General features: G+C 43.3%; 1 protein-coding gene across 1 annotated transcript in view; it reads left to right on the top strand.

The window, feature by feature from the left end:
• The window catches only part of NDUFA10 (NADH:ubiquinone oxidoreductase subunit A10), a 36,040-nt gene that overhangs the window by 16,999 nt on the left and 2,801 nt on the right, over window positions 1-16,240 (top strand). The window contains exons 3-8 of the mRNA XM_073633687.1: window positions 3,333-3,548; window positions 4,946-5,032; window positions 11,781-11,902; window positions 12,022-12,101; window positions 13,341-13,395; window positions 15,058-15,143. Of these exons, the coding sequence (XP_073489788.1) occupies window positions 3,333-3,548; window positions 4,946-5,032; window positions 11,781-11,902; window positions 12,022-12,101; window positions 13,341-13,395; window positions 15,058-15,143 (646 nt within the window). The remainder of the gene's footprint in view (window positions 1-3,332; window positions 3,549-4,945; window positions 5,033-11,780; window positions 11,903-12,021; window positions 12,102-13,340; window positions 13,396-15,057; window positions 15,144-16,240) is intronic.

The raw sequence follows: 16,240 nt of genomic DNA, 5'->3' as shown, positions 1-16,240 counted from the left end.
ATTCCTGGGGGCGGAACTAGACACCCGTCTCAATACGGTGGAACTTCCGCAGGAAAAAATTCCCAGCCTCATTCAGAAGGCAAGAAAGTTATTAGCCTCTACCACACTACCAGCCCGGGAGTACCTCAGCATACTGGGGTCATTCTCAGCAACCATCCCAATGGTACAATGGGCCCAATGGAACACCAGACCTCTGCAAGCATCATTGTTAAAACAATGGAACGGGGTATCATTGTCTCAGCCGATCATAGTCCAGAAAGAAATAAAACAATCACTCTGGTGGTGGACCAGATTGAACAATCTGAAGAGATGCAGGCATATAGTCCCTCTTCCTCAGGAAATAATCACTTCAGACGCCAGCCTGAAGGGCTGGGGGGCACACTACCGCCATCACGCAGTCCAGGGCCTTTGGACATTCAGAACACAGAACGTGGTTTCAAATATATTGGAGATGAAAGCAGCTTTCCAAGCTCTGTTAGTCTTCAGCCCCCTCCTCAGGGGGAAAGAGGTCCTGCTAAAATTGGACAACAGAGTGGCAGTTGCCTATATCAACAGGCAGGGGGGCACCAGGAGTCGCTCCATGATGCGGGAAGTCCGTCCAGTCTTCGAGTGGGCACAGCTGAACCTGTCGGGATTAACGGCAGCGTATGTCCCAGGAGTCCAAAATCAACTAGCCGACTCTCTAAGTCGGACCTTTGTATCAAACAACGAGTGGGCCTTAAGTCACCAAGCCTTTACCCTCATAACCCAGACCTGGGGGATACCGGATATAGACCTGGCGGCAACACCGGTCAACATGAAATGCCAGAGATATCTAGCCAGAATTCCTTTCCCATCGGCAGAAGGCACGGATTGCCTACAACACGACTGGAACTTCCGTTTGGGGTACATATTTCCGCCAACACCACTCATTCCGAGATTCTTACTCAGACTCAAGAGGTCGAAAGCCACAGTGCTAGCAGTCCTCCCATTTTGGCCGAGACGACCATGGTTTACGACGCTCCTCCAATTGAGCACAGCAGAACCACTGACACTCCCAATGACAGCGGATATACTGTCGCAGGGGCAACTCCTTCACCCATTTCCGGAGAGGCTGCATCTAACAGCATGGAGATTGAAAGGACTAGGTTCTTAGTCCAAGGTTGCTCCCAGAAAGTGATAGACACTCTCCTCCAGGCCAGAAAATCCACGACCAATAAAACCTATAAAAGGGTCTGGGAGAGTTTTCTCTTAGTCGCACAACAGCAATCCTGGAACCCGGCATCTCCATCAGTTCCTCAGATCCTCGAATTTCTCCAGTTAGGTCTAGATAAAGGTCTTAGGTCTAGTACCCTGAAGGTACATGTATCAGCCCTATCCGCTATGACAGGAGTGAAATGGGCTCAAGAACCTCTCATCATCCAATTTCAGAAGGCTTGCCTAAAGCTGAGACCACCTAGGAAACCTTCCTTCCCGACATGGGATCTTTCAGTAGTGTTGGAAGCCTTATCCCATGAGCCATTTTTTCCGTTAGAGAATGTTTCCCTGTGGGACCTAACTCTCAAAGTCACTTTCCTAATAGCAATTACATCAGCTAAAAGGGTATCGGAAATTCAGGCCTTACAGGCTAAGGAACCATACTTGATGTTCTATCCAGACAAAGTAGTCTTAAAACCATCGGATCGCTTCATCCCGAAAGTGTCATCATCTTTCCACTTTAACCAAGAACTATGTCTCCCCACCCTATCCACAGAACAGGGTGATCCACATCCGCTTGACATAAAGTCGAATATCCAGGCCTACCTCCTGGCAACCAGCAATTTAAGGAAGACAGAGGACCTACTGGTCATTCCTCATGGGTTTAGAAGAGGACAAGCAGCAACCTCTCGCACCATCGCAGCATGGTTGGTGAAGATCATTAAGAGAGCTTACGCATCTAACAATGCACGAGTACCTGAGGGCTTAAGGGCACACTCCACAAGGGCAATGGCGACCTCCTGGGCGGCCTACTGCAGGGTATCAGCCGAAACCATCTGCAAAGCAGCCACTTGGTCTTCGAAAACCACTTTTATCTCTCATTATAAAGTGGACTCCGCTAGATTGTCCACGGTAGAATTTGGGAGAGCAATTATTCAGGCTAACTCCTCAATACCTTCTAAATAAAAAACGTATCTTTTGCTCATACCCACCCAGTTTGCGAGTTATTCCCCATAGGTGTATGCTGCCATGATGCGACAGGAAAACGGAAAATTGTATACTCACCTTTCCGTAATTTTCCTTTCCTGTCGCATCTCATGGCAGCATACAAATGAATGGAGAATGCTGGGGCAGGGGCTCTCTCAGACTTTAATAGCTACGCGGTCCTATCAGGTTGCGGGGGCGGAGCCACAACCCATAGGTGTATGCTGCCATGAGATGCGACAGGAAAGGAAAATTACGGAAAGGTGAGTATACAATTTTCCGTTTTTTCCTTCGCTTCCCAAAAGTGCAACAGGAAGTGAAATTAAATCTCTGCAAAGTAAGCGTTTTCCGCTCTTAGACCGTTATCACTGGATTATGTGTTCTAATTCCCTTATTCTGGTGGCTGAGAAGCCGTAAGCTGCGAAGGCAGCCATGCAGGGGTACAAAGATGCAAGGATGCTTGGCTTCACAGCACAGCAAAAATGATCTTCCCAGTGAGTGGTTGTTCCTTTCGCTTGTTGCTGTTTATGATGGCTAAGACATTTTCTCTTTCTTTTTTTTTTTTTTTTTTCCTGATCTCATTTTTTTTCTTCTTTTCATCCAACTTACCTAACCATTTCCTCTCTTTGAATCAAAGTAAAAATAACAAGGTACAGAAACCATTGGAACTTTGCTCTCCAAGTCCTCTTGTTCTGGGTCATTGTGTTATTTGGTAAAAATGTATTGAAATGTATGAATGTACCAATATTGATAGGTGTCAGCTCTGTGAATGTTGTTAAATAGAATGAGGGAAAAATAGAAAAATTAGTAGTAAATGCTCAGATGTAAATGCATTGTAATTCCACCTATACACAGGTAATTTTTCCAGTAATTTCAATCAGAAAAATGATAAAACAAATGAAGATAAACTACCAATAATGTTTTTTGTATTTACAAGTCTATTTGCATGACAGGGATGTTGACACATTCCCTAGAACCATTAGATTGTCGAAAGTGATTGAAATTGCCTTGTGTGTACCCTGCATAAGAAGTACAGATTATTGAATTCATTCAAAAGGGTGAAAGTTACCATTCCACCGAATGATGAGCAAATGTTAGTGCTGATATTGGTTATTTGGATATAAGGTGCATCTTGCAGAGCATGTCTTAGGTTTATGTTTTCTTTTCTACAGGTATGAAGTATTTACCTGAAGCAGATCAGTTTTATCTAGACAAGACCATTGCTGATGGAGATATCCCCCCCTCAAAATACGCTGGCCTTTGCAGCCTGGAAAAGTTTTATGAGGACCCAAAGAGCTCTGATGGAAATTCATACCGTCTACAGAACTGGATGTTTGGCATACGCATGATGCAATATGCAGACGCTCTGGAACATCTTCTAAGCACAGGTATAATAAATCATGCAATTCAAGAGAAAAACAGCAAGTGTATATTCTCTGAGCCAAATGTCTTCATGAGCAAAAAAACTGTTTATGGAACCAGAAAATTTACATTGTGATGACAGTAGAAAGGACACAAAAACATTAGGTTGTGGCTTTCATATTTTCAGCCCTATTGACCTAGTGTGTGGGGTTTTGACAAGTGCTGAGGTAACTAGGCTTTCATGTTTGTTTTTTTTTTTTGTTTTATTTTTTGCAATAAAGCTTCAGTGCATTTTGCTGATAAGGCCTTACTTGACTGTATTTTCTCTTTTTATTAAGTTGTATGTCAGTAAAGAAATAAGTATGTTAAAATCGTCTTTATTATATGGGTTCTCTTTTAATAAATTGCATTTTCAAATAAATAAAAGTGTATCTAAAGCCTATATTGAATATCCCTTTTACACATTAGTTGGGCATTTTTGTGAATATCCTAATTGAGTGACTGCTCCTACATCATCCAATAATTTGCTCATCTGATATACCTTTTATTGTCTTTGTGATATCCTACTTAGCATCTTGCAAATAAATTCCTAGTAATTACTTTTTATAACCCCCCCCCCCCCCCATGTGTTTTCTATTGAAAGCAATGCCATGCATTTTCAACTTACATTGCAATGCACTGTGTATTTGTAGTTCACTTTGTATCAGCCATGGGGGTCATGATGTACATTGTGGTGCATTCATATACGCATTTTAAAGCATGTGTGAACCTATATTTTGATGCATTTCCATTGATTTAATGGAAAACGCATCAAACAAAAGTGCAAAGGTTTAAATCCAGCCTAACCGCTAAGTGTAGTAGTGGGAAATGCATTAAAGGATTCACATGTTTCTAATTCCTTTTTTCAGTTTCAGTGACTGTTCCTAATCTTAAGCAACTCCAGTTGGGCTATCATCCATTTTTGTTTTTTGTGTTATTGTACAATGGGTAGCTTTATTTCTACCTGAAAGTTGCTGCCACAGGCAAATTTGAACTATCCTGGAAAAGGTGACTTTCTGTTGACATCCCACTTCCCTCTTTCTAACCTTGTATAGAGCAGTATGTGTTGTGGATGCAGGGGAATATCCAGAACTCACATTTAACCCTTTATTTCTGCCACTGTAATAGTTGCAGCAATGCAAAAATGTTTGCGGTATGTGGGGTCAGTCTTTTTCTCCAGCCTAAAGGGGGAGACGTCAGGGTGCTTATGATCTTGCCTCATTCGCTGGTTGTCCAAGGAAAGGCATTTTCAATGTGTCGGGGGAAATTCCTGGCTGGTCCCAAAAGTGGACTGGAATTTTTAGTTTTTTAAAAACTGCTACAGAAAAATATAATTACAGTAGCATAATTATGTACAAATAACTGAAATGTTTCTGTTTGTAAGGTCAGGGAGTGATATTGGAACGCTCTCCCTTCAGTGATTTTGTTTTCCTGGAAGCCATGTTAAAGAATGAATACATTCGCCCACAATGTAAGTAAAATATGTTGTTTTTTTTTTTATAGATGGGATTAATTTATCCATGCTATTTAGCAAAGGGTTCCAGCTGTTAGGATGGTTGTTCTTTTTAAGAAACATTCATTTAAAAAAAAAAACACAAACACACAGTTTGTTACATATTTAAAGCTGAAGTCTAGGTGATGTTGACCATAGAATCTATGATTCCTGATATTTGTCCTCTAACAACCTAAGACCCATAGAAAGGGATGGCCACCACTTGTTACTGCACATGCCTCAAGCTAATGTTGTTTCTCCTGCGTTCCTGATTGTCCCTCCACCCCCTCCCCCTTTAAAAATGGAACGAAAAACAGTCCTTGAAGAACAACACTGCTCATATATAGGTTTTGCCTAAAGAAACACCTTTACTACTTGGCTTAAATGTATGTTAAGGTAAAACATTTGTTTTTTTAATTTTAATCTGTGTTCCTCCCCCTATTTACGACATAAAGTAATGGGTAATCATAGTTTTAGAGTTGTCAAGAGAGGAAGAGGTGAGGAGAAATCTTCCAACAGGGACAAATAATCTGGTGGCATTTGTCTAAGATTAGAATTCTTCCCACTTTGGGAAGAAATCCTCTCACTTCTTGTTATATCTCCACGACAGAAAGTAAAGGGAATTCTCACTATTTGGTAGGGTTTTTAAACCTTCCCTATCCAAAAGTTTTGACTATACGCATTCATGTAGAATTCCAGGAATTTGTGTGCTCATCTGCTTTGTTGTGAAATCCTCATGCGATTCTATATGGTCAACTACTTGAAGCCATGGCCAAAAGTTTTAAGAATTACACAAATATTAATTATCACAAAGTTTGCTGCTTCAGTGTTTTTTAGATCTTTTTGTCAGATGTTACTATGGTATACTGAAGTATGAAAAGCTTGTAATTTTATAAGTGTCAAAGGCTTTTATTGACAATTACAAGAAGTTTATGCAAAGATTCAATATTTGCAGTGTTGATCCTTCTTTTTCAAGACTTCTGCAATTCACCCTGGCATGCTGTCAATCAACTTCTGTACACATCCTGACTGATTGCAGCCCATTCTTGCTTAATCAATGCTTGGAGTTTGTCAGTATTTGTGTTTGTTTTTTTGTTTTTGTTTTTTTTGTTCACGTGCCTCTTGAGGATTGAAGGCAAGCTCTCAATGGGATTAAGGTCTGGGGAGTTTCCTGTCCATAGACCCAAAATTTTGATGTTTTGTTCCTTAAGCCCCTTAGTTATTACTTTTGCCTTCTTTCAAGGTGCTCCATCATGCTGGAAAAGGCATTGTTCATCACTAAACTGTTCTTGGATGGTTGGGGGAAGTTGCTCTCGGAGGATGTTTTTGTACCATTCTTTATTCATGGCTGTGTTCTTAGGCAAAATTGTGAGTGAGCCCACTCCCTTGGCTGAGAAGCAACCCCACCCATGAATGGTCTCAGGATGCTTTACTGTTGGCATGACACAGGACTGATGGTAGCGCTCACCTTTTCTTCTCCGGACAAGGTTTTTCTCCTTTCGTCTTGTAGGACAGCCTCTGAGACATAGGGCTCCTCCCTCCGGGACAGGAAACACGTGCACCAATTGTCTTAAAAGGTGGTCCTCCAGGCCTCCCTCTTCAGTTATTGTGTTTCCTGCGGGACGGGAAGGAGCACGCTATGAACTAAGGGAGCTCCATGTCTCAGGACAGTCCTGTGAAGAGCCCCTGGCGTTGACTTTCCTCTGCCTGGGCACCCCTCTGTCCTGCTGGGGAAGAGGGTGAAGCTAGCCCTACCGTTGCCCTTAGCTCAGAGAGAGCAGGGCCCCGGGTGACTACAGCCACGTCCCCCTACAGCGCCGTACCTGCACTTGTGGAAACCCAGGTGATTCCTGGGCCGGCGGGCGAGAGACGCTCGGCCGGCCATGCCGGTAAACTCTGTGGCTCTTCTGATCTCAGCGTTCGGCGTAGGGGGCAGGGCTTCTGTGTTCCAGCAGGCAGATGTGATGCACGATGTACTTCCAATGGAACCGCGTCATCAGGGGGCGCTGCGAGATATGGTTCCGGTCTCTGAGGCACAGCGGTGGATACACAGGCATCCGAAATGGTGTATAAGGCTCGGCAAGGCTGCGCAAACACCAGGGAACTTGAAGACAGCTGCACAATCGATAGACTCCAGTTCTGTAGGCTCCGACACCTCCCAGGTAAGGTGGTAAGGGTGGACCATCTCTTACACTGGTGGGTCAGGGTTCTTGGGACCCAAGTAACCTCAGGTGATGGGCTGGGCACTTCCTAGGCTGACCCTAGCACAGTGGTGGTTTGGGTCACGGAGGCAAACTAATGAAAGTTTGTCCTCTTGTCTTTTCTGTTTGGTTTTCAGGTTAAAACCCAGGACAGGACTCAGACACAGCTGCCTAGGAAAAAATGTGCCATATGTGGGACTAAGTTAGGCCCCAATTGGGAGAAGCCACTATTCCCCAGATTGTGTCAGCAGTCTCCTCAAGGATGATTCCGTGGCAGCATGTCACAAAATCCTGACTTCGGTTAAAGACGAGCTAACGTCCACATTTCAGCCATTCAAGGGAATGATGGATAGGATGCAGGGCCCCTCACCATCCCTATCCAGGGCAGTCAGTTTGCCTTCCCTATCTGAGCCCAGTCAGGAGGGCGAGGGGGGATAGGAAGAGGGTACTTAGATCGCTAGCCTCCTCTCAAGTGGATTCAGCATCCGATTTATGACAGGTTAGAAATTCGTGAGGAGCAAGTTCAACTCTCCAAGCACGACCTGATGTACCAGGGGTTCAGTGCTCATAAAGCCAGGGTTTTTTCCGTGCATAAATCTCTGATAGAGTCGATTTTGCTGGAGTGGGGACAGCCGGAAAAGTGGCCATTCTTTTCAGGTAGCCTCAAACGGAGGTTCCCTTTTGAAGCAGATGCTTCTCATCCATGGAATAAAATTCCTAAGCTGGATGCACCCTTAGCCAAAGTCTCAAAAATAACAAACAGACTTGGCCTTTGACGACTTGGGATCGTTCAAAGCTCACATGGATAAAAGGGGGGACGTGCTGCTAAAGAGGACTTGGGACGCCTCGTCAATTGGGTTGAAGCCAGCCCTTGCAGCTACTTGGTGGCCAGAAATCTGGAGTGCTGGCTATCGCAATTAAAGTCCCAAATTTCGGCTGGTACATCTAGGCAACAGCTTTTGAAATCTTTTCCCTTACTATTTAAGGTGGTTGGATTTTTGGAAGATGCCTCCGCGGAGTCAGGAAATTAGCCGCTAGGTCAGCTGCGATAGTAAATGCAGCTAGAAGGGCTGTATGGCTAAAGGCCTGGACAGGCAACGCTGCCTTAAAGCTTAAGCTTTGTGGGTTACCCTTTTCGGGTGACCACCTGTTTGGGCCCGGCCTCCAGGAGGCGCTGGAACATATTCAGGACAGGAAGAAAGCCTTTCCTGAGAGAAGAAAGGCGAGGGCAAACGCTTTTTTTGAGGCCCCAGGCAACAGGGCCAATAAGAGAGGGATGGCCGCCCCAAGAAACCTTGGACGGGCCATAAAGGGCGTGGAAGAGGAGGAATCTTATTTAATCCTCCTCAAACCACCGCAAAACCCCAGTGGGAGGGAGACCGGGGGAGTTCCTCTCACAATGGATCAGCTCAACTTCAAGTCCGTTCATTTTAGACATCATAAGAAACGGTTACAGATTGGAGTCCAATTCGGTTCCCCCCTCAAGTTATCAGGTTACCCAGAGACCGGGAAAAAGCGAAAGCTCTGGGTCTATTATTAGAGGACCTAGAGGATCAGAGAGTCCTTATACAGGTGCCCCAGAAGGAGCAGGGTCAGGGTGTATACTCCCATGTGTTTGTTGTGAGAAAACCTTTAGGGAAGTTCAGACTAATCCTGAACCTCCATCCCCTGAACCAGTTTGTAAGGTAGAAGCAATTTCAGGATGGAATCAATATTTACTGTAACCAACCCCCTTTTTCCAAGCTGCTATATGGCCACAGTAGATCTCAGGTTTGCCTACCTGCATGTCCCTATACATCAGGAATTTCAAAACTTCCTTAGGCTAGCAGTCAGAATAAATTCGGAAGTTCTGCACTTCCGGTTCTGGGCACTACCTTTCGGTCTGTCCTCTTCGCCAAGAATCTTCACAAAGGTTCTAGCAGAGGCCTTAGCTCTGCTAAGAGTCAGGGCCATTACAGTGATCCCCTACCTGGACGATCTCCTGTTTGTGGCCCCCTCTTTTCATCAACTAGAGAGAGATTTGCAGGAGGCCCAGAGTTTCCTGCCTTCTCTCGGGTGGCTAATCAACCAGGAAAAGTCCCAGCTGACCCCGGCACAGGAGGTCCTGTATTTGGGGTACAAAATCTCTTCAGTGGAGATAGTGTTTCTCCCCAGGGAAAAGATACTGAAGGTGGATCAGGCAGTAAGTAGCCCAGCTTCAAACCAATCAGGTAGCCCTAGTCAGAGAGGTTATGAGAGTTCTGGGTCTGATGACGTCCTGTTTCCCAGTGGTTCCTTGGGCAAGACTTCATCAGCGCCCTCTGCAGAATCTCATGCTGCGTTTCAGGGATGGCAGAAAACAAAGCCTAGATCAACCTATGCTCCTACCAGCAAAAATCAAAAGGACTTTATGGTGGTGGGGAACTCATTACAGTCTGGAAGTAGGTCTGTCCTGGGCCCGTCCTGCAACCATAGTGGTGACAAACGTCACCAGGACATTGGGATGGGGTGCCCACCTGGAGGGGTCCTTAGCTCAGGGAGCCTGGTCACCAGTAGAGGCCAGTCGATCCTCAAATCGGAGGGAGCTTCTGCCAATTCTGAGGGCTGTAGAGGCTTTCTAGTCCCGGATAGGTGGACAGCACCTATAGGTACGGACAGACAATGCGGCGGCTGTCGCATATGTGAACAAGCAGGGAGGCACAAGGAGCCCCGCCCTACAGACCATAGCCAACAAGATTCTGTGCTGAGTCGCGGTGAATCTGTCCTCATTGTCAGCCATTCACCTAAAAGGCTCTCAAAATTCACTGGCAGATTTTCTCAGCCGCCAGCATGTGTGTCAGGACGAATGGTCCCTCAACATAAATGTTTTCAGGGAGATTGTACAGTGTTGGGGACAACCGGAGGTAGACCTCTTTGCCTCGGAGGCCAACAAGAAGGTGGCACAATTCTTTTCCATCCACCCACGGGATCAGGCCACAGGGATAGACGCCTTTGCCAATCCTTGGCAGTTCAACATGTGTTATGCCTTTCCTCCAGTGTGGCTGATAGCTGCGGTTCTCCAGAAATTTCTGGCAGAATCGACGGATCTCATCCTAGTAGCGCCATTTTGGCCAAAGAGACCCTGGTTTGCCAACTTTGAGACTGGCCATTTGTCCTCCTTTACCCCTCCCGGTTAGGGAGGACTTGATGTCCCAGGGCCCAATTCTACACCCACGAATAGAGAGCCTCAGACTATCAGCATGGTATCTGAGGAACAGCTGTTGAGAGCGCAGGGGTTTTCAGAGAGAGTGATTAGAACTCTTCTCGAGTGCCGTAAACCGGTAACCAGGGCAATTTATGCCAAGGTATGGAAAAGGTTTAATTACTGGTTGGTAGAGCAGGGGCTGAATCATGCTGGGATTCCGGCAGTCCTGGATTTCCTTCAGACAGGTGTAGAACTGGGCCTTTCTGTTCTACCTTGAAAGTTCAGACTGCGGCCTTAAGTATTTTTCCTGCAGACCTCACTTCAGCAAAATCAATTCGTTAGGAATTTCTTCAAGGCCCTGGCGAGGTCCAGGCCAGTGAGGGTTACAGCCTGCCCCACTTGGGATCTGGCCTTGGTCCTTAGAGCACTTACTAGTAGTCCCTTCGACCCCTGGAGAAATCCATGCTAAAATGGGTTGTACTCAAAATAGTTTTTTTGATAGCTATCACGTCAGCCAGAAGGGTGAGTGATTTGGAGGCTCTCTCTATTCGGGAGCCATTTTTGTTGATTCGGGAGGATGGGATCGTTCTTAAGACAGATCCCAGTTTTCTCCCTAAGGTAGCATCTACGTTCCATAGAACTCAGGACATTGTCCCGCCGACATTCCGTCCCACCTCAGAGGCAGATGAGGAGGAATCTTTAAGTTTATTACATGTTAAGAGAAGCATTTTAATTTATTTAGAAGTCACTAGAAGCTTTAGGAACTCAGATTCTCCTTTTGTTAATTTTGCGGGGGCCTGCAAGGGTTTTGGCTTTATATAGTAAAGGACACTGCAGTATTGTATTTATATGGAAAAGGACACTGCAATTCTGGAAAGATCAACAGGTTGTTTCTAAACTTGCTGAAAATGTTCTTAAAAAGCAAAAACAAATGCATCCACCACATCTAAGGATTAGTAAGCTGCAATATAGTGCGTTTTTGTGTTTTTAGTAGTGCTAATTAGGACAGCTCTCGTTGACTAACTTGGGATTTCACATGCCATGCGATTTGGGGTCTCAAGTTGAATCCCAAGTCGTGGCAGTGTGAACCGAGCCTTATGCTTTGATGCAATAGATTATACATTTTCCAGTTTTAATAAATCAACCCCATTGTGTCTCTTGACTTCTAACTGTATTCTTAAACGTAATCCAACAGGGATATCTTAATTTATCAAGAACAGTTTTTTAATGTCCTTTATTCCATTAAATTGTGCAAAGGTCACAAATTTTGATTTTCAGGTCTCTGAAGTCATATTCTCATACTGTTATTTACTGACCTTTCCGTCTGATACTATATGTATATAACTTGCCTTTCTTGTCTTAGGTGTGAATCATTATAATGAGATAAAGGATGTAAGCATCGATGAGTTCCTGCCTCCACATGTAGCTATATATGTGGATGTCCCAGCTGCTGATGTGTACAAGAAGATTCAAGAGAAAGGCGATGTAATTTTTTAATCTGGTTTATTATATTGATATTTCATTCCACGCAAACTACATGTGCACTGTCTAATTCTTCTTGTCGTTGGCTTTCTGCTACTACCTCTACACTATTTTGTTTCCAGGCTATTGAAAAGAAAGTTGCTCTACCATATCTTCAGAGTATTGAGGATGCATACAAAACATCTTTCCTCCCCAAGATAAGGTGAACTAAAGTGAATTTTTTTTCTTTTTCATTTTGCATAGAGCATGGAAGGATTATATCACTTTTTTGTCATGTCCCATTGAGGATATTTCCCTTACATCCTGCCCCAAAACAGGAAGTGAAGGAAATCCCCTGTAGTCACCAGAACTAGTGCCCTTGTTGGAAGATTTCTCCTAAAAAAAGGCTTTCAGTAGTTGCCTAATGATATGCTGTCATGGCTTTTTTTTTCTGCCTTCTGGCATTGGCCCTGTGCTCACCACAATCAACTTTCATGGCTTCTGAGTTTACAAGTTCCCTAACCGGCTCTCACACAAACCTCTCTGTTCCTGCACTCAGAGGTGAGCACTGGTGAAAGAAGGGTTCAGAGGACTACAGGGGAGCAAAGGTGAGCATTGACAAAAGAGGTACAGGGCACATTTCATTTTAATATTTCAGCACAAAAGTAGATTTCTTTGTTGTTGATGGTGGGGTGCAGAGGTGAACTTTGGACAGGCGAAAGAGGTGAGCTGCAGACTGGAGGTGCAGAGGCAAGCAACGGACAAGGATTGCAGAGTTGAGCTGTGGACAGAGTTGCAGAGGTGAATAATGGGTGTTGCTTTTTTAGAGGAGGGAAAAGTTTTCAATGAGAGATTTTTACTTGGTGGGGAGGGACAGCACACTGTACAAAGATCAGTGTTCAGTTGGATTTGGAGGAAAGCCATTTTTGGTTAAATAAAGCTAGGGGTGTGTAGCACGCTAGTTTACCAAAGTGGTTCTAAATCCTGAAGGTTTTTAACCTTAATGCATTTTCTGTATTAAGTGCAAAATCACACCGAGCAGGTAAGTATAACATTTTTGTTATTAAAAAAATAAATAAATTAAGGATTCACACTCACTTTGACAATACCCCTTTAAGATTTGGCCATATCCATCCTATAATGGAGCGGGCACAGCATGCCACATCACTACTTTCCCACCTGGGGAGGGGGGGGGGGGGGTGAGCTCCTGCACCTATTGTCTGCCAAAAAAAACACTGGTATAGTGTTAAAAGAAGAGAGAATTTCACACTTAACAGTGTCTATCGAGATTTGGACGAAGAACCAATAATGTTACGCTTAGTGTACCAGGCAGCTTCTGTTCATTTTTAGTTTGCACTGGAAGCATAAAATTGAAAAGCTGATTGATATGGGCAAAACAACTACTTTTTATCTTAGTCACATAATTGTTTAAACGTTTTCTAAAAGTCTTCTTTCGTTGTAGTGAGACAACAGAGGTTTTACAGTATCCTGGAGGTGATGCACTGAATGTGGAGCAGGTAAAAAAAATAGAGGGATCTTGGATAGATAAACTATAGTTGATGTCTAGTTATTGCTATAGGAAGAAACTAAATGTGACAGGTACTTTTCTGTTATTTACTGTTTCATAAAAAGTATTATATTTTCTATTTTGTTCATTGAAGGGCAGTTATACTTTGTAATGGATGGGTTTGATGTCGGCACTTAGAGAAGCAGGAAACTAGGTGCAGCTAAACTAAAAGCACACCCAGGGGACGAGCCTCTGGAGGTGGCCAACCCCCCCCCCCCCCCATCTGCAGAAAGGAGTTCAGTTATTTCCTAGCATCTCAGGAGTTAGGACATGGAGCTTTCTAGCTCCTAGTTTTTGTAATTTTATTTATTTATTTTTTTAAGTTGTGTGTGTGTGTGTGGTTTTTTTTTTTTTTTTATCGTCTTTTGGAGTTTTAAGTTCTAGTTAGAGCTGCACGATTAATCGTTAAAGAATCAAGTTTGCGATTCTACCCCCCCTTGCAATCTTAACACAACATTTTCCCAATTCAGCGCAGAGAGTTCTCTGCTCACAGCTATCAAAAAAAAAAAAGACAGCTTGCCAAGTGCTTAGGCTGAGATAAAGAGAAACATTGTAACAATTTAGTTCTTTAGATCAAAGGGATGAACTTCGGTCTGTAAATTAAGTCCGTTTAACCGCTTAAAGACTAAATCTTTTTCTGCCGCTTGTTGCTTACAAATTAAAATAGGTATTTTTTGCTAGAAAATTACTTAGAACCCCCAAACATAATATATATATCCCTAGAGAATAAAATGGCGGTTGTATATTTTATGTCACAATATTTGCGCAGCGGTCTTTCAAATGTCAAAGATGTTATGCCACGAGAATAGTGAGAGACTCATGATCTTTATTCTAAGCAAAAAAATTGTGATTCTCATTTTGGCCAGAATCGTGCAGCTCTAGTTCTAGTTAATGGCTTTTTGTCCTGTCGATGGATTTTTTTTTTTTTTTTTTGTCTTTCGTTGAGTTCATTGAAGGACACAGTATCAGCCCAGTCTGATTTTGGCTGTCTTATTGTATATGTCCTATACTGCTGGCTACTAACTGAACTCCATGATGCAGATGGGGGTTTGGCCACCTCCAGAGGGCCCCCTGGGTGTGTTTTTAGTTTATCTGCACTTAGGTTCCTGCTCCGGTAGGTGGCAACATCAAATCTATTCATTATGAAATATGAACTCAAAAGAAAGGATTTTACAGTGAGTACAAAAATCCTGTTTTTTGGGTCATTTGGATTAAGAGGCAGAGGCAGTGGCAGTGCTGTTGCGCCCCCCCCAGTGAAATATTGCTAATTATTTGGGGGGCATAGAACCCACCATTACCTTTTTTTTCTTTCACTTGTTCTTTATTGAGTTACTCTTATGGTGGTGCTAACACTTTTTGCTACGGCCATACCTATTATTATAATGATAAAGCCTAAAATCCCAAAGACTAGGCACAAATTACAGAGGTCATTTTATGACCTCAATTAACTCAGGATCTTAATAGGATTTTTTTTTTTTTTTAAGAGTTGCCTTGGTAACTTGTGTAGCTTTGGGAACAGGGTTGTTTTTTATATTATATCAATTCTGGAGAATTATATTTCCTAAATTCTATGTTCTGCCATGTATCACCATGCTCTGTCCCTACCTTGTAGGTTGCTGAGGACCTCGAATACGTAAAGATCACTAAAGGTCCATGGTTAGAGCAGACTGACGTCTCCTTCCATCATTTACGTCTACTGTAAGTGCTGCCCTATTTTGTTCTCATTTAGTTTGGCTATACCCTAACTTATATGGTATAGCCAAACTAAATGTAATAATGATTGAATTGTAATGCAGCTGCAATTTGATATTTCTGATACAGTAAAGGACACATGCATTATTTAGTCTTTGAAGACCTCTTTGGGGGTAGGCCCTTCTGGAGCAGGTGTAATCTGAGTGGCTTTACACCCACCTGATCACTTTTACAGGGCGCACCCCACAGGGGAGCTAGAAACCGTCACTGCTTGGTTTGTTGAGAGAAGGAAACTACATCCATACCCGGCTCCTCTCTGTGATGTAAGAAACCAGAAGCAACTAGTGTTTGGTCACCTCCAATTTCAGTTCTTTGTTTATTGGTTGTTACCAGCCAGTGACGCAGCCCATCAGACAGATCTGTGTTTGATCAGGTGCCGTGGAAGAATTTTCTCCAGACTGAAATGGAAACCTTTTCTCAATTTCTCAAATGGACACTGGGTGAATTGTGAGGGAGCCCTTTATTGGCCATACCATGTAAATAATCCAGTAATATCTGTCTAGGCCAGTGCATTCTAAACCACATTTTACTGAGGAGTAGTAGTAGCATAGAGAATAGCTAAATTTTATTTTAGAGCCTTTTTGAAAATGTTTTTTATACGTATGAAAAAAAATGTAATATTTTGATTTTATAGAAGTATATGTAAACCCTAAATGGTCTGTTAAATATTGTGCTAAAAGTGTTTTTGTAATGTCTGTTTGAGAAGTGTAAGAAATACCTTTTAATCCTGCCACAAATACACTCTTATCACATAGAAATTTCCCAAGCTATCTCAGTAGACCGCAGAACATTTTTCCCTTATGTTATGGTGAAAAGAAGAGGGGGAGTTGTTCTGTAATCCCAACACACTTCTTATCCTAGGGTGACAATATTTGTCCCTCCATAGATACAGCACAGTTAGTGTTCTCACATTAGAACAGAAAGTGTTACTTGCAGGATCACCAGGCCACAAGAGAAAAAGCCTGAAAATAACAAATGTAGTTACCTCATTTAACCACTTGTCGCCAATTGACGTACCGGTATGCCTGTAATCCAGTTGCAGG

This window comes from Aquarana catesbeiana, linkage group LG06, assembly GCF_042186555.1.
Source record: "Aquarana catesbeiana isolate 2022-GZ linkage group LG06, ASM4218655v1, whole genome shotgun sequence".
In the NCBI taxonomy this organism is placed as follows: domain Eukaryota; kingdom Metazoa; phylum Chordata; class Amphibia; order Anura; family Ranidae; genus Aquarana; species Aquarana catesbeiana.
Note: the sequence above shows the minus strand (reverse complement) of the source record. Positions and strands in the feature narration are given on the sequence as shown.